This window comes from Molossus molossus, unplaced genomic scaffold, assembly GCF_014108415.1.
Source record: "Molossus molossus isolate mMolMol1 unplaced genomic scaffold, mMolMol1.p scaffold_m16_p_16, whole genome shotgun sequence".
Taxonomy (NCBI): Eukaryota; Metazoa; Chordata; class Mammalia; order Chiroptera; family Molossidae; genus Molossus; species Molossus molossus.
The window spans coordinates 30,533,976-30,560,345 of record NW_023425351.1 but is presented as its reverse complement, the minus strand read 5'-3'; the positions used below and the strand labels follow the sequence as shown (position 1 = coordinate 30,560,345).

Here is a 26,370-nt window from a genome sequence, read left to right as displayed (position 1 = left end):
GATTTCACGCTCATCAGAAGCTTACGCATCACACAGCGTGGCTCATGACCTGTTCCACCTACAGGCGGACATTGTTATCATGTTCACGTTCTCAAAGCAACATGAAAATAAATGTTTTTAAAAAATAATTTTACAGCAAAATCACTGGTCTGAATTCTTTCCTGAATGTTTTTGTGGGCTTCCTGATGGCAGGGACCATCTCACACCATCTGTGCATTAGCAGAACGTCACCAGCAGTGTGCCTGCACGGAGCAAGCACTCGGCCAAAGAGTACTGATTCAACAGATGACATGAAGCAAAAGGCAGGATTCGAATCTTATATCCGTTGGAGCATAACCTTTTGTGAAGCCATATAAGGTAAAGTGTCTCCAGAATAAAATCTGTGGTTGTTAATTAAATTATTATATCCAGATATCACTGAAGGCTATTTTTCAAACTGTTATTTTGTGGGTATTACAAAGATGGGTGCTGGAGATGTCCCACCACCTCACATATTTTGAATATAATATTTTCAATTTTCCTCAAGTTAACTGCGGAATCATTATTACCTGTGTGTTACATCATCTATTATGTTTGTGTGTGTGTATATACTCATGTACATGTATATACATATACATGCATACACACACACACACACCCCTTACAGGTCAAATATATTTTTCATTCCTTAGGAACATAATATAATTCTTTTGGAAAGCAAGTTTTAGAATTGGATGCATCAACGGTGTCAATACTACATATACAATATTTTAATTTAGGCTTAGAGGTCAGAAAATAGAAAGAGATGGTCTCATGACCTCAAAAGTTTAAACGAACACACTAGACAAACACTAATTTATACAATGATAATAAAAGAAAAACAAGGTTGTTATAAAATATGTATAATATGTGCAAAACTCAATATATATATAGACCTAGGATTCCCAGAAACCATTTCACTTCCTGGAGGAGCAGATGAGCTTATTTAAACCAGTACAGGTAGTTTGACGTTACTCCCGGAAAACAAAGGTTGTCGGTACAAGATCCCCCATAACTCGGAGGGCAGGCTGAACAGGGTACCCCCACCTTATATGGTGCTTCTCCAATCCAGTTGCCCCTAGAAAGAAAAAAAAGGGGGGGGGTAGTATCAATGTTATTGCTCGTTTAAAAAAATTTTAATTGTCATTAAGCACGTGATCACATGTATTGACGTGATGATCTTTTGGAGAAGTTTGTCATTTTGAAAGGCACTGAAATTATATCCATTTCTTATTTGTACAGTAACTCATCATATATATCTTACTTTTAAAACATTTTTCCTCTGAGTTAATTTACAAATAAGAAGTGATGCACAGCAGTGAATAGTGAAATAATTAGTCATGGGACACCAGGCTCGCTGTTCCTTTTAGTCACCACAGCTGTCTCTCGCCTACACTGTCTTCTGGAGCACACAGGCCATATTCACTGGAAGAAAACTCACACCGAGGATATTCTAAGGATAACTGTTTTTTGTGCTTAGGAGAACTTCCTGTTCATTCCTTCATTTCTGAAATATATCCTAAGAATCCCAAAACACTACCCTAAAAGAATATACACACCCCTATGTTCATAGCAGCACTATTTACAATAGCTAAGATCTAGAAACAGCCCAAGTGCCCATCAGTAGATGAGTGGATAAAAAAGCTGTGGTACATTTACACAGTGGAATACTATGCAGCTGTAAGAAAGAAAGATCTCTTATCCTTTGAAATCTAATGAACAAACAAACAAACAAAAACTGATAAATAAAAAAGAACCAAGGCGTGAAAACATGGAACAGACTGAGGAGAGGGAAGGGGGGAAGAGGGCGGGAAGAGATTAACCAAAGAACTTACATGCATATGTGCATTACCCATGGACACAGACAATAGGGGGGTGAAGGCCTGGGGCAGGGAAGAAACTGGGTGGAGGGGGCAATGGGGCAAAAAGGGGGGGACATTTGCAATGCTCTCAACAATAAAGATTTTTTTAAAAGAAATGAAATGAGCAGGAAGTTGTCAAAAGCACAAAGAACAGTTGTAAATGTTCACAAGATTTGTTTCTAAAGTTATAAAATATTGTAGATTCTCATTATTTATAAAATGAGATATAGAAAAGTCTATTCTCATAGTAAGAGAACAATGATTCACAGAAGCAATTAGAAGTGATTTCAAAAACGTTTCCCATATGTACACTCAGAGTCTTTTCTTCTGGTAATGCTACTCATTTTTTTATAACAAACATTTAACTGAATTACTCTGTGTTCTCAGTGTCTTTCTTTATCTGTATTGGTGACCACGATCAAAACAATAATCAAATCACTTTCAGAGAGTTAAATACGGCCACATTGCTTTACTGTTATGTAGCTCTTTTAGTTATAAAGGAGAGAGTAGTTATTGTATTTTCAGTAGCCTGGTGATTAGTAACTAGAGTACTAGGAAATAGAAATACAGCTAACAATGCGAAGGAAATTGGATGGTTAGGAGAAAATTTGGTTGTCAATAATAAAAAGGGTAGAAGAAAAGACAACAGTAGATAAGAGGCTAGAATGTGAGACAGGTGGTTCTCACCTTTTTAAAGACCTGAGTCAGACCAAACAGCAACTCAGCACACGTATCTACACTATAGATTCTACAGTTAAAAATTCACACTTGTTCTATAAAATATTTATCTATACACATGTAAAACATGCTGATTAACTCTTCATATTACAAAATGAGATAAGATTCCAAGGCTGTTCACCCCTATCTAGTTTGTTCTACACTCTGACCTCCAGATAAGCTTCCTCAAGCCTAATTTTGATAATGTCACAAGCCTGCTCAGAGACCTCCGAGAAGCCCATTTTCTTATGAGTGTAGCTCACTCCTTTGTCCTAATTCCTCCTATTCTATATTCAAAATCCTATTTCTCTATGTATCTTTACCCAAAGCTATATCGTTACCAAGTCTATGCTATTTTATATTTTTCTATTTATTCTATATACTTTTTGAAATTATACAGCACCTATTTTTAGTAATATAAATTTAGAAATATAATTTTATTGTATGTAATAATTATATTATAAATATTTAGATAAATCACTGATGTTTATTGAATAGAGAATAATTAATTATATTCAGTAGTCAATCAATTAATAAACATATTATTTATTCTTTTACTTTTTGTCCTAGTCCATGGAATTAAACCCACCCACCCCCATCTCTTTCTCCCCTACCCCACCTCCTACTTTTCCCCCTAAAAAACAGTTAGGCAGGAGATAACTTCATACTGGCACTAGAAGAATCAGATTCACATATCAGTCAGGATTATAAAACATTCTTCATTGCCTAGGTTTCAAAATAATGGTTTTTTATCACAACAGATACAGCATCTAAACACAGTATCTTAATCTCTTGGACCCATAAAAGAGTCAAATCTTTCATCAATGGTATTAGAAATTCTAGTCATTGGCCAAAAACAGAGAAATTAAATGAATGAAATAAAAATATCTTTCATCATTTGGGGACTCCTTGGCCTGTTTATGTCAGAAAGAAGGGTAAAAGCTTAATAGGAAAATATAAGGAGTGGGACCGAGAACATCAAACAAATGCAATTTCATGCTGTCCATGATGCAGACACTTTCCACTTTCCAGATCTTATCGTTCTAATCATTGTGAAGAGGGTCCATCGGGGAACTCGCTATTTCTCTAACTTTGTGAAAACACTGGCATACTACCATATAAATGAGTAATGCAGTGTTTGTGAAACATTTTCTCATTCCCTCCCCATACTGGCAATGCTGGAGAAAATCTTTGTTTGGGACTTACTTTGGAAAACACCAAGAGTGTCATAAATCCTTTGCACATTTTGGTTTTTACTCCAAATGGGAACAGATTCATGAATAAATATTGCAATCTTTTATCGTCTGAAGAGTTATTATTATCAAGAAGGCATTTTATCAAATGTTAACACATGCTTTTTTATTGTAAAAACTGTTTATAAATATGGCTATATTTTAGAATCTTTAATCAATCTCCACAATACTTTTTATGTATGCCATAGGATGAAATTACTAAATAATTTTTAATATTGAAATTTAACTCACAGCAAAGCCTCTAGTTAAAAAGAAGGCACAGCTTGTAAATGTTCCCTTCTGATATTGAATGCCTCCTTAACCATCTATGGAATTAATAAACTATAATTTTAAATTTTACTCTTAAAACAAAGAAGGAAGAAAGTCTTGTTTTGCTTTCCTAGTGAAAGAGGTAAGTTGACATTTTAGCCCAGACAGATAGGAATACTGTGGTGTTAATAAATTCCCTAGAAGATTGTGTTCTGATGCCTTTTTATGCAACTATCAAAAGCCTGAAAGTACGAGTTTACTTTCCAATGACCATGACAGAGGAAAGATGGTGAGGAGAATTTAATGAATCTTTATACTCAGATTATTTTTCCACCAGTTTTAGCCCAGAATCCCTTTCCTTGTGAGGAGAAACCTTTCAGCTCATCTCTTTTCAGTATATGGGAATAATGGAGGATTCAAGACCAGAGTCCTGCGAATATTAAAATATTCATAGAATCACAAAAGGCTCAAGGAAGTAGCATGCCCCCGGGACTTACTTTGGAGCATAGTTGCACACCAGGTACACTGCACGTCGCCACACAGTCCCCCACACATTCATGTTCTGGCAAGTATGAATGGCACATCCTATCCGATTGGAGGTGGCCCAAACCATCTGTGAAAATAAACCCATATACCGTTCCTGAAGTCAGAGCTACAAAAAAAATTGCATGTTCACCAAAATAGTGAAGACCATTTTTTAAAAGTATGAATCAAAAACTGATAAGACAATTGAAATACCTGTGTATAGTGTGTACACATGGGGCCAAAACATCTCATAGGACATCTGGGGTTGCAATCCTGGGGATATGGAAAAGCGTAGTCTTTCACTTCATCATACCACGGCTTGACCAACTGGAGAATAGAGCGATATCTAGATACCAAGAAAAAGAACGAGAACTTAGAGTACAGTAGTGGTAGTACACAGTAGGCTCATTAAATTGGAAGTTAATTGTTTGATATGAAGATTATTTATGATGAATCAAGAGCATACCCACCCCTCACAATTACCATCACTACCTCGTAGAATCCTCTGTTCCTTCAAGTACAGGGCCAACATCAAAATGCCCAGGGCTGGAGCAAGTGATCCCATATTTGTGTAAGTATGGGTTTAGTCATTCCAAATCAGACATGTAGATATTTCAGGAATCATCACCTTTATTTTGTTTTTTTTAATCCATGTCAAAACTTTCTTCTGTAAGAATCTTATACACCCTTAAGAACTGCTATATTAAAGAAGTTGCAATGCTAGTACTCAGTGTGGGTTTTTCCCCCTTAAACTGAGATCACTTTTATTTTAATAATAGCACACCTGATGTTCCTCCCCTACCTGGAAGAGACTGGGTCTTTGGAATGTTGGATGATGACATTCCACAGTGGTAGGAAAATTATCTCATCATGGGGAACAACTTTTCCATAATTCCATATACTTGCATATATATTTATGTGTGTGTATATGTAAATACACATATATATGTAAATATGTATGTAAATATATGTAAATATATATAATTTTTATCACACACACAGCTATATGAAATAAAGTTGCGGACACAGGTCCTAGCACATGCTTGATCCTTTCAAAGATGCTGGGATCTAGGGAAGAATACAGGCTAAGCGAGGGTGCCTCAAGTCTGAAAGGGGAAACTGGTCTTATTAGGCCCTTTTAACCAATCATATACTCCTTCAGATATCTAACATAGTCATAGGCCAAGCATCCGTGCCAGGCATACAGTAAGCACTCAATCAATAGTTGCTGATAAGACTTGAAATTGGTGGCCCTGCTCCTTGGAGTCCGAATGCGATGAAGTTGTGTGGATAAATGATGTCCGTGAAACTGCTCCCTACCTTCCAGTTCGTACAGATAGATTCTGGCCCAGAAATCTCAGTAAGTAAGAAGGTCCATGGTCCCAGATGCAAGTCGCCGCCCAAGCCTCGGCTGATTTTGCAAGATTTTCATCCCAAACCTGTGAAGGGGAAAAAGCCTTTAGCTTTGCCAGGTTTGCTGGTAAGAAACAAAAAGTAAGAGGAAAGAAATGGTGCTACTAGGTCATAACGTTCTTTCACGCTGGTTCCTGAGACTGTTTTCTCTAAAACAAAGCAAATTCAGACCATTGACATGTAAAGTTCAACAATGTAAGATGATGACACCACAAAAAACGTTGTTGTTTTTATAGTGGCCCTAGAACTAAAGTCCAGACATCAGTTTTAGTAAAGGGTTGGTTGACAAAAATGCCATATCTAGATGTCACCGGGGACACCTCAGACCGACTACTGAATATGAATCCATCAAAGTCCGTTGATTTCCCTAGAGGCCTTCTTTACAGCAACAAGGAGCCAGGCTCTCAATATAGCTTAAAAATGAACATGATCAAAATTATTCAAACCAGTTTATCAAAATTAATAATGTCTATTAGTGTACTGCAATTTTCACAGGTCAAGCTATATTGTAATGTAATGAATCCTATGGAGCTTTCCAATTTTATATCATTTGAACCTTTGGTAGTAATACTAATAGTGTTAGTTGGTAGGAACTAGAAACAAACGACGATAAAAAGTAACGTGACCATGCTACATGAGGCTGCTATAAAATAGCACATTATGATCTAATTAAATAAATTTTTTAAAAATAGTAATTATTCTCGAAAAGGAAGGTGTTTAAATTGATGAGGGTGTTATTGGTGTACAATGGCTTTTCTATAGTTAAAAAATTTGTGGGATAAAATTGAAATGAGCCTTAGATTGAGTATAGATTTATATTAGTTACCATATGGATTGACACTCTCATCTCCAAAGCTGTATGGGGAAATCAAGCTCTGAGCGTCTGTGGACCTGCCAACAATAAGGCAACACTAAAATGATGATCTTGTTTCTAGCAAGTTACAAGTTATAAAACAAAGTCGAGAATATTTATAACTCTTGTACAGAAACATAGAAAAAAAAATGCTTTCAAAATGTCTCCCTAGTGAAAATATAATATACTGAAGTATTTATCTGCTGTAAAAGAATTTTAATTTTTATCTTTTTAGTTCAATATCATGCCATTATTTTATAAATTATTTAAATATTGGTATAATAGTCTGAAAAAAATTTGTTCAAATTGTGATCAGACAGTGGACAGCAGCATATTTTAGAAGGTAAGACCCTGTATGAAAAAAAAAGTGATAGTTTTAAATTAACTCAAATTCAACTGAAGCTCCATATATGAGGCATGTTTGATGTGCTTCCATGAATCATTGTTTTCCTCCTTTTCCTAGTCTTCCTTTTCTTTTTTTTTTTTATCCTCACCCGAGGACACCCTTCCATTTTTTTGTTCAGGTAGAGCGGGAGGGAGAGAGAGGAAGAGAGAGAGAGAGAGAGAGAAACATCGACGTGACAGGGAGACATCAAGTGGCTGCCACCCACACGACCAACCAGGGCCGGGGACAAACTGCAACCGAGGTACATGCCCTTAGCGGGAACCGAACCCTGGTCTCTCGGGACCGCAGGCTTATGCTCTAACCGCTGAGCCAAACCGGCCAGGGCTAGTCTTCCTTTTCTTATCACCCTTCTGTTGACTTTCTCTTCCACCAGGTTGTGTAGGGCTAAGCAAGACTCCCTACCTTAGGGTCAATAGCTTTCAGTCAAACTCTTGAGACTGTTTGACCATAACACTGAACAGGCATAATTTTCAAGGATAATGGGATACATAGATTTATTTAATATAACCATGCATTTAAGTGAAAGGAAATTTAAGTTTAGTGACTTTAAAATAAAATAGGAAAGAAAAAAAAAAACAATTATAGGTGAACTCTTCAGAGATATTGTCACCACAGAAGCCATGGCAGCTGCCCTCCCAAGAAATGTGTTAGTTACTCTCACAGGTTGTTTTTAATTAGAAAAACAAAGTCATACCCATACATTGATCTAGAATTACATTAAAATAAACTCAGAAAATGTATATAAAATCAGAATAACTTAGAAAAGATCTAGAGTAATTCTAAGGTGATAACGTCAAGTCCCCTTTGCCCGTGTACCCAGAAAAAATTGCTCAAGGAGCTGTAGAAATGCCCACTTTTAGTTGTCCAGAATCTAATTTGCCCATTTTTTGAATTGAATTAAATGTGGCACAATATTACGTAATACCATTTTAATAAATGATCAATAGTAAATACATTATCAAAAATGAATAACACTCCTACAATATTTTATAAGCTAATGTCTATTTATCTGTTTTTTTCTCTGAATTGATATCATGCTATTTTACAATTATGAAAAAAATTTGTACTACTTTTTTTCAAAGTCAATTACTTAGCTCAGTAAAATAATTATTTGACAGAAATTTTATGAATTATTTTTTCAAACTTCTCCTTTGTTTTATTTGTGAAAATTGGGAAAAGTATATCAATAATATGAAATAAATGTATAATGAAAATCATAGAATATTAAGGCTGAATTGAACTTTTAAAAGCACTTATTTGGCTGATAGTGAATTTATTATTTATTCTTCTGAAGGTTTTGAATAAAATATGAATTTATGCCATATGGTTTACAGTTCATTGAAATCAAAACAACACAATTAATTCACAAAGGAATTCAGATGGAATAGCATCAACCCATTTTGTTCCCCTAGAGTGTTCTTAACTAACTGTAGTCACTTGAGAAAAAAAATACATGCAAGTACTATTTACAATTGAAATTGTAAATTTCAGCGTGCACTCAGATCAATAAGTGGTAAAAACACTTAATTCGAGTCTTGTCCTGAAATATCAGCACGGCATGCACAAATAACATTGACCTAAGAATAAAAAAAATCTTGTGTTCTAACCCTGTTCTCCTGCTAAGATCATCTGTGACTGAGGGCATGTTAATTATTCTGTCTCCCACTTAACTCATCTATAAAATAAGATTGGATGAGGTCATCTCTGGAGTACCTTTCATCTTCAATTTCTCATGACTTAATATACTTGACTATCCCCAGCATAGAGCCAGGAAGATCTATGTTCTATTGGTCTGAAGGAAGGTGTTGAAGCCTGATGAGCACTGGCCAGGTTCCACACCGACAGCAGGTCATTTTGCCTCCCTAGGAAAGAGATGATCAGCTGTCCCTTTGATGCCCACTACAGGGTGAGTCAGAGGTCCTGTACTCTGTGGGGCTCTGTCCCCACGCAGTACTCACACCCATCTGTGTAGAAGGGAATACCCAGCTTGTGTAGGGAGCGCTGTAATTTGGGGATTACATCAATCACATCTGTTGGTAAAATTGAGATCTGCATTTGTGCCTCTGTCTTTCTTCATTGGTTACAACTCCCTCGAGGAGGTGGGTAAATTATGTATCTCCTTAATCTCCAGTGATATTTAAATGTATTAATTTAATAAAGGTCTTTGAAGTTTGAAAATAGCAAGCGATGTTTACTTTATTTAATAACAATAGGAAATTTCAACAAAATAATTGGGGGCTGAAGGGAGTGGCCCACTGTGATCTATTCTTTCTTAATCAGAAGCTCTAAATTGTCAATGGATGTCACCAGTGTAACCATGTGAAAGAATTTTTAACAATTTATAAAACTTCAGGAAGTGAATTGTAAATTACTATGCATTTAAGTTGGTATATATATTTCTGCTGAATTTCTCTGAGCATCTGTGGCATTGATTCTAAATGACTTTAATATTATTTTCTATAAATACAACAGAACAAAGAAGGGCACACATGTACACTGACTTCACATTCTGTGGAATGCCTAGTAAGTGGTACAGTACATTATTGTTACCTGTTGTTGGAAGAACTGGACACCTGGATACTTACTTCGCTTTTATTCAACCACATTCAACATTCTGTATTCCTTCTACATGGATAAGATGCTTTCAAGATAATTTAGTTGTAACACTTAAAATCTGATCTTGCCTCGTAAACATAAGGCAAGCCCTAGCCAGTTTGGCTCAGCTATTAATTCATCACAGGTTCAATTCTGGGTCAAGGGCATGTACCTTAGTTGCAGGTTCAATTCCTGGTCCTGGTTGGGGTCATGTGGGAGGCAACCAATGGATGTGTCTCTCTCACATTTCTCTCTGTCTCTCTCAGTCTCTCCCTTCCCCTCTCTCCCTCCATCTCCCACCTTCCCTACCTCCCTTCCACGCTATCTAAAAATCAATTGAAAAATGTCTTGAGGTGAGGACTAACAAATAAACAAAAAAATAAAAATGAGGCAAAAATCAAGATTATGCATGAACCCACTAGAAGCTAGATAATATAATTAAATTATTTGAATCACAAAATAAAGATAGCTTAAGACACTGTCGGAGAATGCATATGCTTGTAGGTATGCCCCATTGACCCACGTGGTTTTCTTCCATTCTTTGATATTAAAAGCCATTTAGTTGGTCAGCTCATAAACTAAGAGAGCTTTGGACTCAAATGTTCACCATGAGCTATTCTGCTTATAAAGTCAGCGCCTTGTCTGTGGCAACCACATAGCTGGATGAAGCTATGAGCGATCCAGACTTCAAACTGATGTCATTCAAATACCTAAAAGACTTGTGGCTCCGAGAGATAGGAGGGATGTGACAAGAATGCAGATTCTCATTAAGTTCAGAGGTCTTTAGAGCTGGAGCCAAAGAAATATAAAATCAAGTGAAAGAATAGTGCAGCACGGAGAAGATTGTTGACATTCATGAGTAGACAGAAGAATTAGAGAATGGTGCGCTCTGGCCAGGGATGAGGTTGTGTTATCGGCAGTTTCTGTAAGTCTGGTATCCACAACAGAGTGGCAGCCAAATTCGGGGAGCACAGTGACAATATCTCTAGACAACAAGAAATTCAGTCTAACTGGACAGCACCTAAAATTGCTTGGGAATATATCTCCAATATTGTTTGAGGTGACATACTGATTTTTTTTAAGTGGATAACATCTTTTAATTCCAAACATAATTCCAAATGTAAGAATTAAATGTAGAAGTTTTTGAAAGAATTAAATTGAAGATATTAAAAAGGATAAATATTTCTGGATAAGGGACCTGTGCATATCTGATATTCTTAAGACTTTTAATGGTTAAGAGAATATGGTCTAGTAAAGTAACAGGTTAGCCTTATAATTTCAACATAAATATAATCATGAGTAATTATTTATACTTGTGATTTTAAGTTGAAAACTAGAAAGCTTGTTAAACTTTTTAAACAGAGTTGCAAAATTTAAAACTTAAGATTCACTGTATTTCTTAGACTTTTAAGACATTAAATATAAGGAAATTATTATTTTCAATAAATCAATTTAAATGCTCCATAAAAATCAAATATAGTAAAACTATAAATGCTGTTTCAAGAAATTTAATTTATGAAATTTATTAGTAACAAACATTAAAGAAATGTGATTGTCAGAACTTGCTAAATGTATGAATAGAACCAAAGATTAGGGAATGGAAGCTAAATGAAGGAAGAACCAGCAATATTACTTTTAAAAACACAAGTCACCCCTTGAAATATGTATTATGCAGATGGAATTTCTCTTCAAAGACATAAAATGTTAAATAAAATCATCACACTTTGATTTTGGGGAGACATATTTCTAAACTGGTTATGGTAGTGGTATTGGAGACAGTATGGCATGTGCTCTAGACTTCATTTTCCTGGACATTTGTGTGGTCATTCCTTGTCTATTAAGATAAAAAGCAAAGTCCACTTAGATAGGCAAGTTTGGGAGTTCTTTAAGAATAATTAGCTAGGACTGTTTGATCTGCTCCCGGGTTAGTTAAACTGGGAAAAGAGTGTTGAGTTACAGAAGTGAGAAAGAACCATTAAAAAGTAATTAAATTATGACAAAATTATTTCCCCTGAAGGCAGCCAAAGCTTTTAGATACTTTTAAACAGCTTTAAATCAGGGGCATGATTGTGGTTAGGTTTTGAAACTGGTGGCTTTATTCTCATTGGGTAGAAAGGCATGTGAAATGCCAATAAATAAAACTCAGAACCGAATATACAAGACCCAGGGCTAAGCAGACAGGAGGACAGAAATGAGTGCTGGGGAGGAAGGTTGGAGAGGGATGGGGTCTGGTGTTCATTAGATTAACTAAATGATTTTAAACTGATTCTGCTTTATAAGATAAGTAGAGAGTTAAAGAAGCTTGATTCAAAATTCTCTCAGGTCACAAAAAATAACTGTAAAATATGGGACCAAATTATATCATAAAATACCAAAGTTGGATCCTAAGCATTTCTTAAATGTTTAAAAGAAGATAACAAAGACTTCCCTCAGGTAAGATGAATGCCACCTTGCACGTAGGTGAAAGAGGTACACTTCTGTTCCTATATATCTGTGGCTGTTTCCATGCTACAGAGGCTGCTGTTGTGTAGCTCAGGCTAAAATCTGGTAGTCATCCCTTGAGCTTTCTTTGTTCTATAATCTCTATCTGCTCCATCAGCAAATCTTGTTGATCCTACCTTCAAACTGCTATGTATCCAAAAGATAAGCACTGATTGTCACCTGACTGCCACACCTGGGCAAAGCCACCATCATTTCTTATCTGGGTTAAGGAGGAAGACTATGCGAGGGTGTGCTTCATATATATAAATAAAAGAGGGCATGGATAAAGGCAAAAAAAATCCCAAATTTGAGATATAAGTATTTAAATAAGATTGGTGATTAGGGAAAAAATGGAAAAATTTCCAGTGCTTTAAATTTATGCATGGCTAACTGAAAACTGCTTCAACTAAGGGCTTTGAAAATACCAAAACTCTATGTAAATATAATCAAACTAAATGATAGTGTCTAGCAATGAAGACGACTGAGTAGTATGGGGTACCAGATGACAAAGTGTACTGCTGCCCGACCTCTGGACAGTGTATGGAGAGAGACTCAGAAATGAGTCAGTTTGTCCCACCCAGAGAGGCTACTCCTCTCTCAGCGGTTGCTGACATGTAGGAAGTGCGCTCAGTGTCTCTAGACCTTACCGTTTTCAGGATAATCTGGAAATCCTGATATGCATGTGCAACATTCCAACTTTTACATGTGGGAATTAACTTTTAAAAATGTCAGATTCAATACTGTGCAGAGGGAGTTAAACACACCTACTACTCAGATGGTTGATGACCTGCCGTTTATGAGCTCTTTGTCACCATCCACCTGCACACGCGTGTCCTCTGCCCGCTGCATCTCCATGGCAGCGGCAGCAAACAGTCACCCTGGACCACGTTTGCTTCAAACCTCCTTACAATAAACTTACCACACGGGGTGGCTGCTTTGTCTTCAACAATGGAAAGTGCAAGAAATGCAAATTTCCATATTAACCCCTAGGATCCTAGGAAACCCATTCATCTGGGCAGCTCGTAAAGGACTATTTGTTGGGAGGCCCCGGGTACTGTGAATTCATCTGTCAGCAAGATTAACATGGACTCCGCCCTACAGTTTCGGGAAGAGGCAGGCAACAAAAAAACGACTACTAAATGAGTAAATAATGGCAAATTATAGTGAATTGTATAAATTCATTATCATATCATACATTATACATATACAGGGGTGGGGAAAAGTAGGCTTACAGTTGGAACACAAAGAAATAATACAATTTTCATAAACAATACCACAAGAATAAAGTCTGTTTCACGTGCTCGCAACCGTAAACCTACTTTTGTCCACCGCTGTGTGACATAGACAATGCATGATATAACGGAGCTTGGAAAGAACCAGGTGCTACTGTAAGTTTGTTTCTTTCTGAGTGTCCTTAGTCAGGTGCATTGCTACGGAAGCGTGGTGTGCGGACATCTTCAGCTCACCCATTGTGCCCACACGAAGCTGTCAGGAAACAGGTGCTGAGTGAATATGCAGTGAAATTTTGTGATACTATAGAAATGATCACTGGAATAATTCTTCTTTTGGCTCAGCCTACTCATTGTTTCACTAAATAATCTCTTGATTACTAAATGGATATTGGGGCCACAGAAGACTTAGCTCAGTTTTGTGTCCTGACCTATGACCTGAGATCATTCTTTTTTTTTTTAATTTTTGTTTATTTTATTTTATTATTATTATTTTACTCTCACCCAAGGACACCCTTCGATATTTTGTTCAGATATAGTGGGAGAGAGAGAAAGAGAGAGAGAGAAACATCCACATGAAAGGGACACGTCGAGTGGCTGCCACCCACACGACCCAACCAGGGCCGGGGACAAACTGCAACCGAGGTACGTGCCGTCAGCGGGAACCAAACCCAGGTCCCTCCAGACCACAGGCCAATGCTCCAACCGCTGAGCCAACCGGCCAGGCCACCTGAGATCATTCCTAAAGCACGTTTCTGAGTTCTCACGTGGGAAATCACTCCAGGATCTCCAGGGGAACTTTTGAGAAGAGATGCCAAGCCCAACCCTGGCGCAGAGTTGAGGGGCTGGAACGTGTTCTTGCAAAGTGCTCTTCTAGTTAACAAGCTGCCTCCAGCCCTGTTGGTGTTATGTCGTTCTGCTCACAGAGAAGTGTGGGCCCCTCTCTGCTCTGCCATTCCCACTCCCCGCCCCCTCGCCTACTCGCGCCTGCAGGGCTTCGGAAGAACAGGGCATTGCCAGTCGTCCTGTCTGCTCATTCTCACTCTACAAGCACTTTCATTAGTGTCCTTCTTCCAGCTCTGGTCTGTTATTGATCCAAGATTCGATAAAAACAAAAATAACATTTCATCCGGAAAGTATCTCGCTGTCACACACTGGGACCAGACTCAGTGAGGATGTTCGCTCTGTGTGTCCATGAAGACAGAGCTATGGGAGAGAGGAGCAGAAAATAGTCCCGTGGGGTGCGGCACAGGTAAGCTGACGTCACCCATTCCGAGAGTGACAAGTCCAGTGAAGGGAACCTGTGGTCTGTGACTCCACGGAAACATACAGAGATAACAGGTGCTGTTCATAGTGCCCATTATTAACTGAGGGGTCAAAAGTGACATGTGGATAAACTGTAGGCGTCACTTCCTGAAAATTTAAACACTTGTAAAAAAAAAAAAAGAGTTCAAAAATGTTAAAGTAAGGCGATCTCTTTTCATCGTAACATCAGACCTGTATTAAAACACGCATTTGATCTACATGCGACATAGTTCATGAGACTGATGGGAACCAGCTGGAGCCGTTGACCACCACCCCTGCCAGCCTGCCTTTAGGCTGCACCCACAGAAGCAGAGCAAGTGGACACAAACGTGCCATCACCACTCTGCGCTGGTCATGTCACATCCAGTCCAGGCGCCCCCCTGTCAGAATTGCACACATGTTGGAGCCCAGCCAGGGATGACACCAGGTGAAAGGGCGTCTTCCACCAGACCACGCTGCTTCCCAAGAGCACGGGGTGAGGGGTACCTCGATTCTCCAATTCCTTAATGACACAGCTTTCACCTTTTCAGGGTTTCCAGAAAGCAAATCTCTGTGCAGTCTTCCCTGACAGACAACACTCTGGATGCTTAAAAGTGGTGTGTACAGCAGGTATTTAACACAAAAGGGCTGGAAGTTAAGAAAGAGCTGAGTCCCTGGGGTCAGGGGTGTAAGATGCAGCCTTCAGAGACCTGAAGCACTATTATAATGCAGAATTTTTCCATACGGTGTCCAAGAAAAAGTACATGGAGCAGGGTCCGATTCCACATGAAGAAATACTTTCTAATATTCCGTGATGTCCTCAGATGAAATGCATGTAGGGAAAATCCCTAGAGCAGGAGATACACATGAAGGGGAGCGTATATTACCGTCTTTCCAAGCGTGGGCTCTGTGATCAGAAAGACCTGCCTGCATTCTTACCATTTTGATTTGCTTGTTCTATGACCTGGGCCAACTTACTTATGCTGTACAAGCTTCAGGTTTCCCGTCTCTCAGTGAGGAGTGTTGCCATCCCTCAACACTGTTGTGCAGGTCAGGCGAGAGCCCAGCTTAGCAGTGCAAGCGTGTGTGTAATGGTGGATACTTTGGTGCTGGGATTCAGGCCCTGGATGGTAGTGGTGTCGGTGAACTACAAGGGCACCTAAAATAGGAAGCAGTGAGGTGCCCTTTGATCACATTATCTGCCAGCCTGAAGTTTAAGAGACATCAAGCTTTAATCTCAACTAAGCATGTAATCAGATAAAGTAAAGCCAGGCAAACCCTAAAGCAACTAAATTATCAGAAGCAGAATTGTGTATAGATAACAAGGAACTTGCTTCCAGGGGAAAATCACATCGGACAGTGGAAGATAAAAATTAGGGAACACTTTGGAAGTTTTAAAACTTATTAATTCCCCAACTTAAATCCCTCTTTCACATCTGTTTTATCTTTAACTTTTAAGACCATTTGTCAGTGGAGCCTAGTCCTTCTCTCTGGGGAGTTGTAATACCCATCAGCTATCATTTAATATTGGAGTTCTGAGACAGGAAGACATTTTCACGTGTGATTGATTTTTGTTTTTCGCGAACTCGGTATTACAATAACCTGATTTCTTGATTGTTAAACTCGCCTGTGATATACATGAAAACCCCTCTTGCGATTGCCCACTTGGTCAGAAAAATTCAAATGCCTTTCCGCCTACCCACAACCTGCTGAAAACCTGATCTCCCTGGATGCAGAGACAGAAATTTGGTAGAATGTTCAGATTTAATGAAATTACAAAATACGAATTTGATGCACTTTTTAGGAGAAAAAAAAATATGTGTGTCCTTAAGTAACATTTCTGGACTGTTTCTATTTGGAGTATGTGGTGTGAAAAATTTTAAAAGTCATGAGTTTAGTCTGAAAATACAACTTGTTAGGCATTCTTCCAGATTTATGTCAAAAAAAAAAAAAAATGCTTGATACCTGATTTTAGACACTGTGGGGAGCACAGAGTGGAAACTTTGGAACCCCATCCCCCCAGTTCTCACTCTAGGATATATTGTGCACCAAACACTTTTTTCTGGACCAGTTGGAGCTGTTAGTCTTTCCTGTCAATGCCCCTCCCCATGATGCTTAAGAAATTCTAGTAAACAATTAAACATCTCAGGTTTAAAACTATTTAATGGCCACTGACTGACTGTTAAATGGTTTTCAGATATACTAAACTCAGGACACCAGGCCAGCCAGACCCATCAGCCTCTATTTTTCTGAAGTCTTTGGCTTAGTTTCCAGAAAGACCTTATTCTGACTGTGTCAGAAGGGCACCGTGGCCTGGTGCTGGGTAGGCCCCTGAAATAGATTTGAATTTGTGTTGATTTAAGTCTCAGCACTCAGTCTTAAAAAAAAAAAAACACACATGGAGCTCTTCTGCAGAAATTCTTGACTTGATTCCCAGACATGAAAACATCCATCCATGCTGGGTGGATACTACCCCTCATGCACAGTGGTCCATTTTGATTAGCAAAGCATATGCGCATCCACAGTTCTTTGTCGTAGGACAGTGATTTTCAACCTTTTGAATCTCATGGCACACGTAAACGAATTATTAAACTTTTGTGGCACACCAAAGAATGTATTATATTTTTTTGCTGATCTGACAAAAAAAATAGGTATAATTTTTATTCATTCACACTGGATGGCTATTGTTGTGTTGACAGTTGTCATTTTTTTATTTGACAATATAAGGGAAAAGAAGTCAGTGCCCCTGACTAAATTGTCAGGTATTGCATGTTAGTAGCCCAGCTGGTATAGCTCAGTGGTTGAGTGTTGACCCATGCACCAAGAGGTCACCAGTTTGATTCCCCGTCAGGGCATGTGTCCAGAGAGGCATGCAGGAGGCAGCCAGTTGATGTTCTCTCTCACCTATGTTTTCATTTCTCTCTCCCTCTCTCCCTTCCTCCCTCTCTAAAAATCAATAAAAATAAATTTAAGAAAGGAAAGAAAATTGCTGTAGTGGAAGAATGTCCCCTTCTACACACTGGCTACTTCTTTCCATCTGTGTAGTTGTGTACCTGGACTGTACACCTGCAGCCACTTATAGACTGACACCACTCTTTACTTAGAGTTCCTCCACTCAGAGAAACCCAGCTGTCCTAGTAAAAATGAAGGCTTCATCATGTAAATCACTTACTCCTATTGATTTGATCCCTAAATTTACTTTGTCACCTCCCTATGGCCTCGAACTTCGTTGAGGCTTCCACTATCCCTCACGCAGCCTGACAAAGTAAATAACTTCCTCTGGACCATGCTCCCCACATCTGCTGCTGCTTCTCTCCAGACCCTTCCTCATGCTGGAGCCAGAATGACATTTCTGAAATGCCAAGTGAGGATATAACTTGCCTGCTTAACACCTTCAATTAATTATCTAACTCTGATCTTAGAATAAATGCAACAAGTTTCTGATTGCCTTCCCCAGACTCATCAAACATCACTTTTTCCTTGAAATACTTCATCCAAGCCATGGTGATTTTTTATCCTTTGCCTTCAACACACCATGCATCGCCTTGGAACATGCTCTCACACCTACAATGCATTCTATTTTTGGTTAACTCCCTCCTGTGTAACTTTTATTTATTTTTCATATTTAATAATATTTGAAATCATTTTCTTCTAGAAGCCTTCCCAGCCTGTCAATCCCGAGTCCAAGTCTGAGCTAGGTACACCCCAGCTGATCCCAACGCTGCTATCAGCACTCAACTCATTGCTGGGCCCACTCACTGTCTGTGCACAGAACTCCTAAGGAAAGGTGTCTCTTAGCTCCCCACTCAACCCCCTCAGCAGAGTGCCAGGCACCTGATTAGATATTGTGGGATGAGTGAGTGAATGCTGAATGACTCTGGCCTGCCAGAGAGTCTTAGCCTCCCCCTCTTTATACACATGTCCTTAAGAAGTAATTCATTCAGTCGTTCCACAGGTATTCATCGAGTGTTCTCTGTGGAACAGGTATGATGCTGCGTTCCACCAATACTCAGCAGGGATATAATAAAATTCTTTTCCTGTACTGTTGTGTGTGCTCAAGTATCATTTGCCACCAAAATAAGGCAGTGTTGAATATTGGGAAGTACGGCCACCATGCATGTGGCCTCTGTGTGATTTCCTGTCACAGCTTTTTTGTCTTCCACGATGGTGACATTCTGAATCACATCCTATTTGCATGTTGACATGTGCATTTGCTGCAGTCTGTATTCAAAACGGTCTCAAACAAAATATCCTTAACCTTCATTCCACTGGCTCCATCCATGGAGAGCTGAACATGCATATACCACACTAAGGGATACTAAGCAATGTGCACCTTGAAAGAAAATTCCTACAAAATGTGCCTAGTCTCCACTGGAAGCCACGCCTCTTGAAAGGTTGTCCGTCTAGAACAGGAATGCGGAGTTCCGAGAGCGCTGGCGAGACTTCCTGTCAGCAGTCTCTCTCGGTCCCTGCCGGCTGGCAGGGGCTCCCAGGACGCTTTCTAGTGGTCACAGAAGCATTCATTGAAAAGATTTCGGTTAGACACACCGAATTTCTCGTGTTTAGAACAAGAAAGTTGAATTATCCTTCCCCAATGAGAGGAAATGCACCATTAGGATTTTAGTTTTATTTTTTCAAAATAATAAGGATAGACATCATCAGTGTTTAGTCAACTGTTGAATAAGGAAAAAAAAAAATAATTCACTTTATCTGCATTCTCTTCTATATAAACCCCAAGTAAGTGAGATCAGCATTTTTCATGATTCCCAAGTTATAAGTTATCGTAGGCCAACAGTTTATTGGCTGTTTCCGAGGGTGGATTAATCTATTCTCCATTCATTCATTCGAGGCATGCTCTCTGTTATGTTACTACCTGCTGTGACTTGGTAACTAGTCTTTTCTCTTTTCCAGAAAAGCATAGGAAGCCGTGTTCCTTTAGCTCCGCCAATTACATTTGCAGACACCAAGCAAATGCAATAAGCCATATTATCTACATAGCAATTTTGACTTCTTAAAATTACATGGCGCCTTTATTTCCAGTTGTCAGTTGTTCGGCTCATATCCACTCTTACCTTCACACTGCCGCTCACCTGCCTTTCCACAGTTCTAGACTAGATGTGGAGACTGCTGTCTTGTGCCCTGCACTTCGGTTAGGTGTTCGTTACTGTCACTGTCCGGAGGTGTCAGTGCCGGGATCCCGCACACCTGCACCTAAGGAAACGGCATCGCTGACTAAGTGGCCGCCACCTCTCCTGTGGTTTTCGCTGCTCGTCTGAACTCCATGAACTGCCAGGACCTTCTCTCTAACATGCACCTCTGACCCTGCTCTAAACCTCCACAGTCTCTCAAACGCTTTTGTATTAACTGATCCTCAATCTTCTTTCAGACTCTGTCAAACTCTGGTTTATGGACTATGCTTTTGCTCTCCTGTCAATTTTGTTCAGGCCTTAATTTGCCTACCATAACAGCCAATCCTGCCCCTTGCTTTCTGGTCACGGGTCTCCATGCCCCTCCTCCAAGGATCCTTTTCTGATTTCGCCAACAAGAGATTATCACTTCTTTGTTTGACTTCTCCATGGTATTATCTAGACATTTTTTATTACATCAATCTTATGCAGCAGTGTATTATACTGAATTATATGCTTAGTGGGTTGTTTTTTCCTGTTTGTTTTCTTTTTCACTGTTTTGTTTACACTTTCAAGACAAAGATTTCTGTTATCTATGGGTCTCCTGTTCTCATCGAGGGACTTCAAATTTCCTAAATTTAATTTATTCAATTGACTTGGATTCAAAGAATATCCTACAAATTTTACTCCATGTGTGAGTCTTGCAATTTCATTCTTTCTTGGGGATAATTCTTACTCTAAGAAACTAGTGTGGTTTGTGGTTTAGAGTCATGGTTTAAGCTGCCCTTAGGAAGAATGAAAAGCAGCTGGTTTCCAAGGAGCTCTGGAAATTTGTCAACAAACTAATTGGAGAACAGAAACCAAGAGGAAAGGAGTTTGACTTGCATATCTTAAGCTCTATCTATAGTATTACTTTTTTTGAATTTATGATTCAAAATATGGGATAAAATATTATTATAAACAACAATAAAATTTCTATTAAAATATAAATAATACAGTTGTCCCTTGGTATCTGCATGGGATTGATTCCAAGACCCCTACAGATACCAAAATCCATGGATGCTCAAGTCTTTTATATTAAATGTTCTAGTATTTGCATATAACATACCCACATCCTCCTATATATTTTAATTATCTCTAGATTTCTTATTATACCTAATATAATGTAAGTGCTATGTAAATAGTTGTTATCATGTATTGTTTAAGGGATAATTATAGGAAAAAAATGTCTGTACATAGGTCTGACTACATAGTATATGTCAGCAACAACATAACAGATTTTTTTCTAATATATTTGATCTGTTGTTGGTTGAATCCAAAGTTGGAAAACCCATGGATATGGAGAGCTGTCATGTTCAAATTAATGCTACTTTAAAATAGAGACACAAAGATGATTAAACAGACTTACCACCCTGAAATCTTAAAATGAGGAAGCTTGCAAGAAATATATAAATAACTGTAAATCCAGTCTGAGTTTGATGAGAGCAATATCATAGACATATAGGTTATGGGGCTTCAAATGGAGGAATCAAACGTGGTTGTGATCGTAAGAAATATCAACAAAGGACACACATTCTGATTAAAATTTAAAGGTTAGGATTATAGATAATGGCAGACATTAATGAGGCAACATTAGAAAGAGAAGAAATGGCCTGGGAAAATGTTTGGAGAGAAAAGTTGGGAATGAGAGAGATTACGAATCAGGCTGGTGCTGAGGAGCATCCTCCAGAGACTCCCAGGGTGATATCACTGACGGATGGGGACGATTTGTACACATGGCTGGTGGCCATTGTGAGCTAAGTGTCCCAAGTTTTTGAGATACATAGTAGAGTAAGGAACTGAACTCATTTTCAAATTGTTCACAATTGAAGTCAATGTTGAACAAGTTAAAATAAAGGTAACAACGTTCAGTTGAGATCTGTATTTTCCCCCTGCGCTAGAGGTTAAAGTACTGACATCTGTGCTATGACCTACGAGCTACCGATTATATCATACCTCCTCCAGTTTCTCTGAGTCTTCTTGAAGTATCCAATGAATTATTTCAATTGGTCAATTTACTCAAAGAGTTCTACAATTTCACTACATTAAGCATACCTTTCTAACTGAACTAATCAATTTTCTCCTGCCTCAGGGCCTTTGCCCTTCCTCACTTTTCCCTCTGCCAGGAATGGTCTCTCCTCACCATTAGTGTGGCTTACTCCCTCCAGTCTGTCCAAGTTGCTCTCACTGAGCTCATTCCTGACCACCTCATTACACTGCACAACCTCACCACAATCTGCTTTATTTTTCTTCGTAATCTTATTATTTTCTGATGTACTATGTACTTTCTATATTTATCTTATTGTCTTATCCCCACCCCAAATGGCCAAGGAGTGTCTATTTTATTCATGAATGTTTCCCTAATGCTTAGAAGAGTGCCTAATATATAGTAAATACTTGATAAATATTAAATTAATATTTATGCAAATAAACTGTATGCAGTATTTATTTTTAATATGTTTTTATTGATTTTACAGCGAGACAGGAAGAGAGAGGAAGAGTGAGAGAAACATAAATGAGAGAGCGGAACATGGATCTCCTCTGATCTGCTGCCTCCTTCATGCCCCCTCCTGGGGATCAAGTCCAAAACCCTGGCATGTGCCTGACGAAGAATTGAACTGGGACCTCTCAGTGTACAGGATGATGCTTGACCGACCAACTGAGCCACATGGACAGGGCTATACGCAGTATTTATATGATAATTTGAGACAGTTATATGTTACTTTATAGGACTTTACTGTTCTAACTACTGTTTCTCATTAACTTGTCTGAATTAGGAGAATTTATAGAGCATCTACCATCTAACCAGGATTGAATCTGGTTCTTAAAAAACAAGTAGTAGCCCTGGCCAGTTTGGCTCAGCGGTTAGAGCGTCGGCCTGCGGTCCGGAGAGACCCGGGTTCGGTTCCCGCTAAGGGCACGTACCTTGGTTGCAGTTTGTCCCCGGCCCTGGTTGGGTCGTGTGGGTGGCAGCCACTCGATGTGTCCCTTTCACGTCGATGTTTCTCTCTCTCTCTCTCCCACTCACTCTATCTGAACAAAATATCGAAAAATGTCCTCGGGTGAGGATAAAAAAAAAAAAAAAAAAAAGAAAAAAAAACAAGTAGTAGGTAATAGCTCTTATATTTAAAAAACAAGAGGGGAATGACAAATAAAATAAGAATGCTATGGGATTTCAGCTGCCACTTTAAAGAAGGAAACAAAGCTATCCCGACATTTCCAGGGGTTGCCTCCCATGGAACATTTGCTAGATCTGAATGAATAGATGCTCCCAGTACCAGCATGGGCTTTGAAATGACACAGAGCAGAATTCAAATCCCAGTGATCCTGTTCCATGTGGATAGTCATCCACACCACCACGGCCTATTCATGAACTTCTCTGGGCCTCAGTGATTTCAAGTGTAAAACGAAGATCACAACCTTAACCTCACAGGGAAAATGTGAACTATCAAACGAGGTCATTTGTGGAAAAAATTAGCCACGTCCTTGGCACATAGAAGCAATTAAATAAATAACATCTGGAATGAATTAACTCTTGATCAGTGGGGAAAGATGTGACTAGAAAAATGTGGCTTCTTCATTCTGTTTCTACTGTGTGGTACCCCACCTCTGCCTTTACTCATGGTGGTTCCGCTTCCCTCCATATCATTAAAATAGTGAATTGCAATATATACTGACAGATTCTTATGTAAATTATCATTCCCTTTGTAAATTTTACAGATAAGGAAATTGAGTCTCAGCAGCTTCAGTAACTTACACAGACCATAAAGTAAGCAGTAGAGTTAGGATTTCAACCCAGACAAACTTGTCTCCAGAGCCAGTTCGGTTGTCTTGAGGCTCACCTTAGTCTGCATAGCGATGTGATCCCGTATCTAAACCCGCAAGCTGGATATTATACCTCTCAGAGCTCACATAGAATCTTACGCATGTTACTCCATAATTTAGGGTAATTTTGAAAACATATTTGTTTCTCTTCTTCCTATGTCTGTACATCACCTTCTAGAAACACCTCTTCAATGTGTATAACTAATGCTGCTTTTAGATCTTGAGTAGGTTTTCTTTCTCTGAGCACCTTTCACAAGAAGTTCATGGAAACCCATAAAAGCTAATGTTTCTTGAACATCTACAGGGTATCCCAAAAGAATGTATACAGGGTGTCTGTAGATTCTATTACATTTTGAAAATGAAATGTATTTTAATAAACACTGACTTTATAATTGTTCAAACTTGTGTACACATTTTTGGGGGACACCCTATATTTCGCAGTAGGCTCTGGTCTAATTGCTCTACCATTCGGCTCATACATTCCTCATCACACCCCTGTGTGGCAGGAACCACCTTTATCTTCATAATCCAGAACTGGGGTTTGAACCCACCCATTTAGATTCCAGAGCTCAATTCTTTTTTTTATCCTCACCCGAGGATATTTTTCCATTTTTTTACAGATAGAGTGGGAGGGAGAGAGAGGAAGGGAGAGAGAGAGAGAAACATCGACGTGAAGGGACACATCGAGTGGCTGCCACCCGCACGACCAACCAGGGCCGGGGACAAACTGCAACCGAGGTACGTGCCCTTAGCGGGAACCGAACCCGGGTCTCTCCGGACCGCAGGCCGACGCTCTAACCGCTGAGCCAAACTGGCCAGGGCCAGAGCTCAATTCTTAATCATGAAGTTATATTGCCCCTTATACATTAGGACTGATTACATCTTCTTTTCTTCTTTTTTTAAAAAAATATGTTTTTATTGATTTTTGGAGATAGAGGAAGGGAGAGGAAGAGAGAGATAGAAACATCAATTGGCTGCCTTCTGCATGCTCCCCATTGGGGATCAAGCCCACAACCTGGGCATGTGCCCTGACCAGGAATCGAACTAGCAACCTCTTGGTCCATGGGACGATGTTAAACCTTGAGCCACACCAGCCAGGCTTTTTCTCTTTCTTTAAAAATCTGAGGGAATCGCTTCTCGGCCTTTTGGCTAAGATCAAGTGTTATCTGTTCTTATCAGTTTAAAAATGTGAGGAACATGCATTTTTGTAGAGTCCAAATTGTATGTCTATGAACTATGACTCTCCTACATTCATCAAGCTTTTGTCTTTCCTGTAACACTAACATCTGCAATTAGTCCAACCTTAAAAACTTATTTAAATAAAATAGATAAATTTATAATCTGATAGGAATCCCAAAATTTTAGGTCAGCACTTGTGAAAAGTTGTTAGTGGTACCGCCACCCTCCACCCCATCTCAGAAGTACCATGCTGGTGGTCTTTGCCGCCTTAAATAGCCCAAGCTGTGCTCTTAGAAGGTACTGGAATTTAAACCATAACCTTGCATAAATTCAAAACCAAAAATAAACTTTAAAAAGACATCTATCCTTTCAGTACCATCTTTTTTAAAACTTTCTAAGTAAAATGATTTAAACACAGAGCCTATTTTAAGAGAGAGCAAAGAATGTGTTCATAACAAGTTGGAGGAGCACGCGAGAAAGGACACGCTGGCTTCCCTGCTATCTGAGCGACAGAATGTTAAGTCACTAGGGGGAGAGTCAGCATGTTCTCTGAGAAGACAAGTAGGTGAGCGTCAGAAAACTTTGTCCAAGAAAGGGAACAAGAGAATAAGCCGTGCACACGAAAGTTATAATTTGAAAAACTATTTTCCAGAAACGTTTTAACTGATAAATAGGACGATTAGCTAAACAAAGCCATCAACATTTTCCATATGAATTTTTTTTTTTTTTAAATATGGATCTTTCAAGTGTGATCAGTCAACACACCTCCCTCTTTACCTATGTTTCTTCTATAAGACCTGATTAATCAGTGGTTATAAAACTTACAAAAGATCATTAGCCCCCGTCCCCTTTGTTTCTGTAATGGAACAGTGCCCACATCCACCAGGCACACAGGAACTCTTCCCGAGTTACAATGTAGAAAAAGTGCCCCGGTCTCTCCTAACACACACGCACTCGTTAGGTTCTTCTGTGCGGTTCAACTCACGCATTCTCACTCAGCACGGAAAGAAAGAAGCCCTCTTACCATATATTCCATGTTTGCTGCTGGTGGGAACACTTTGCCCCGAACCTGGTTGTGATAGTCAAGAATGGCGATCATGTCATTTTGCGAAATGTAGCGCTTCCGCCGGGCTCTGGGGGTGTCCGCAGCCTCGAGCGGAGCCTTCCGAGCCGCTTCGGTGTCAGTGAAGTTATTGGTTGGCGAGGATGAGTCAGTGGAATTGAGTAAGACAACAGCGCTTGCTTCCCAGAGAAGCGAGAGCAGGAGCGCGCTGCTGACGGCAGAGCTTGCTGGCATTTTGAGGGTGGAGGACAGG

At 39.1% G+C, this 26,370-nt stretch overlaps 1 protein-coding gene and 1 pseudogene across 1 annotated transcript; one reads left to right on the top strand and one right to left on the bottom strand.

Moving 5' to 3' along the window:
* Positions 1–920: 920 nt before the first annotated feature.
* PI15 (peptidase inhibitor 15) lies at positions 921–26,370 on the bottom strand. The gene is made up of 5 exons (XM_036264276.1): positions 26,079–26,370; positions 5,945–6,063; positions 4,838–4,970; positions 4,597–4,712; positions 921–1,096 (listed from the first exon to the last, which is right to left on the bottom strand). Exons 1-5 carry the CDS (start codon positions 26,349–26,351, stop codon positions 961–963), a joined length of 777 nt encoding a protein of 258 aa, XP_036120169.1. The 5' UTR covers positions 26,352–26,370; the 3' UTR covers positions 921–960.
* LOC118631935 lies at positions 25,005–25,121 on the top strand (annotated as a pseudogene).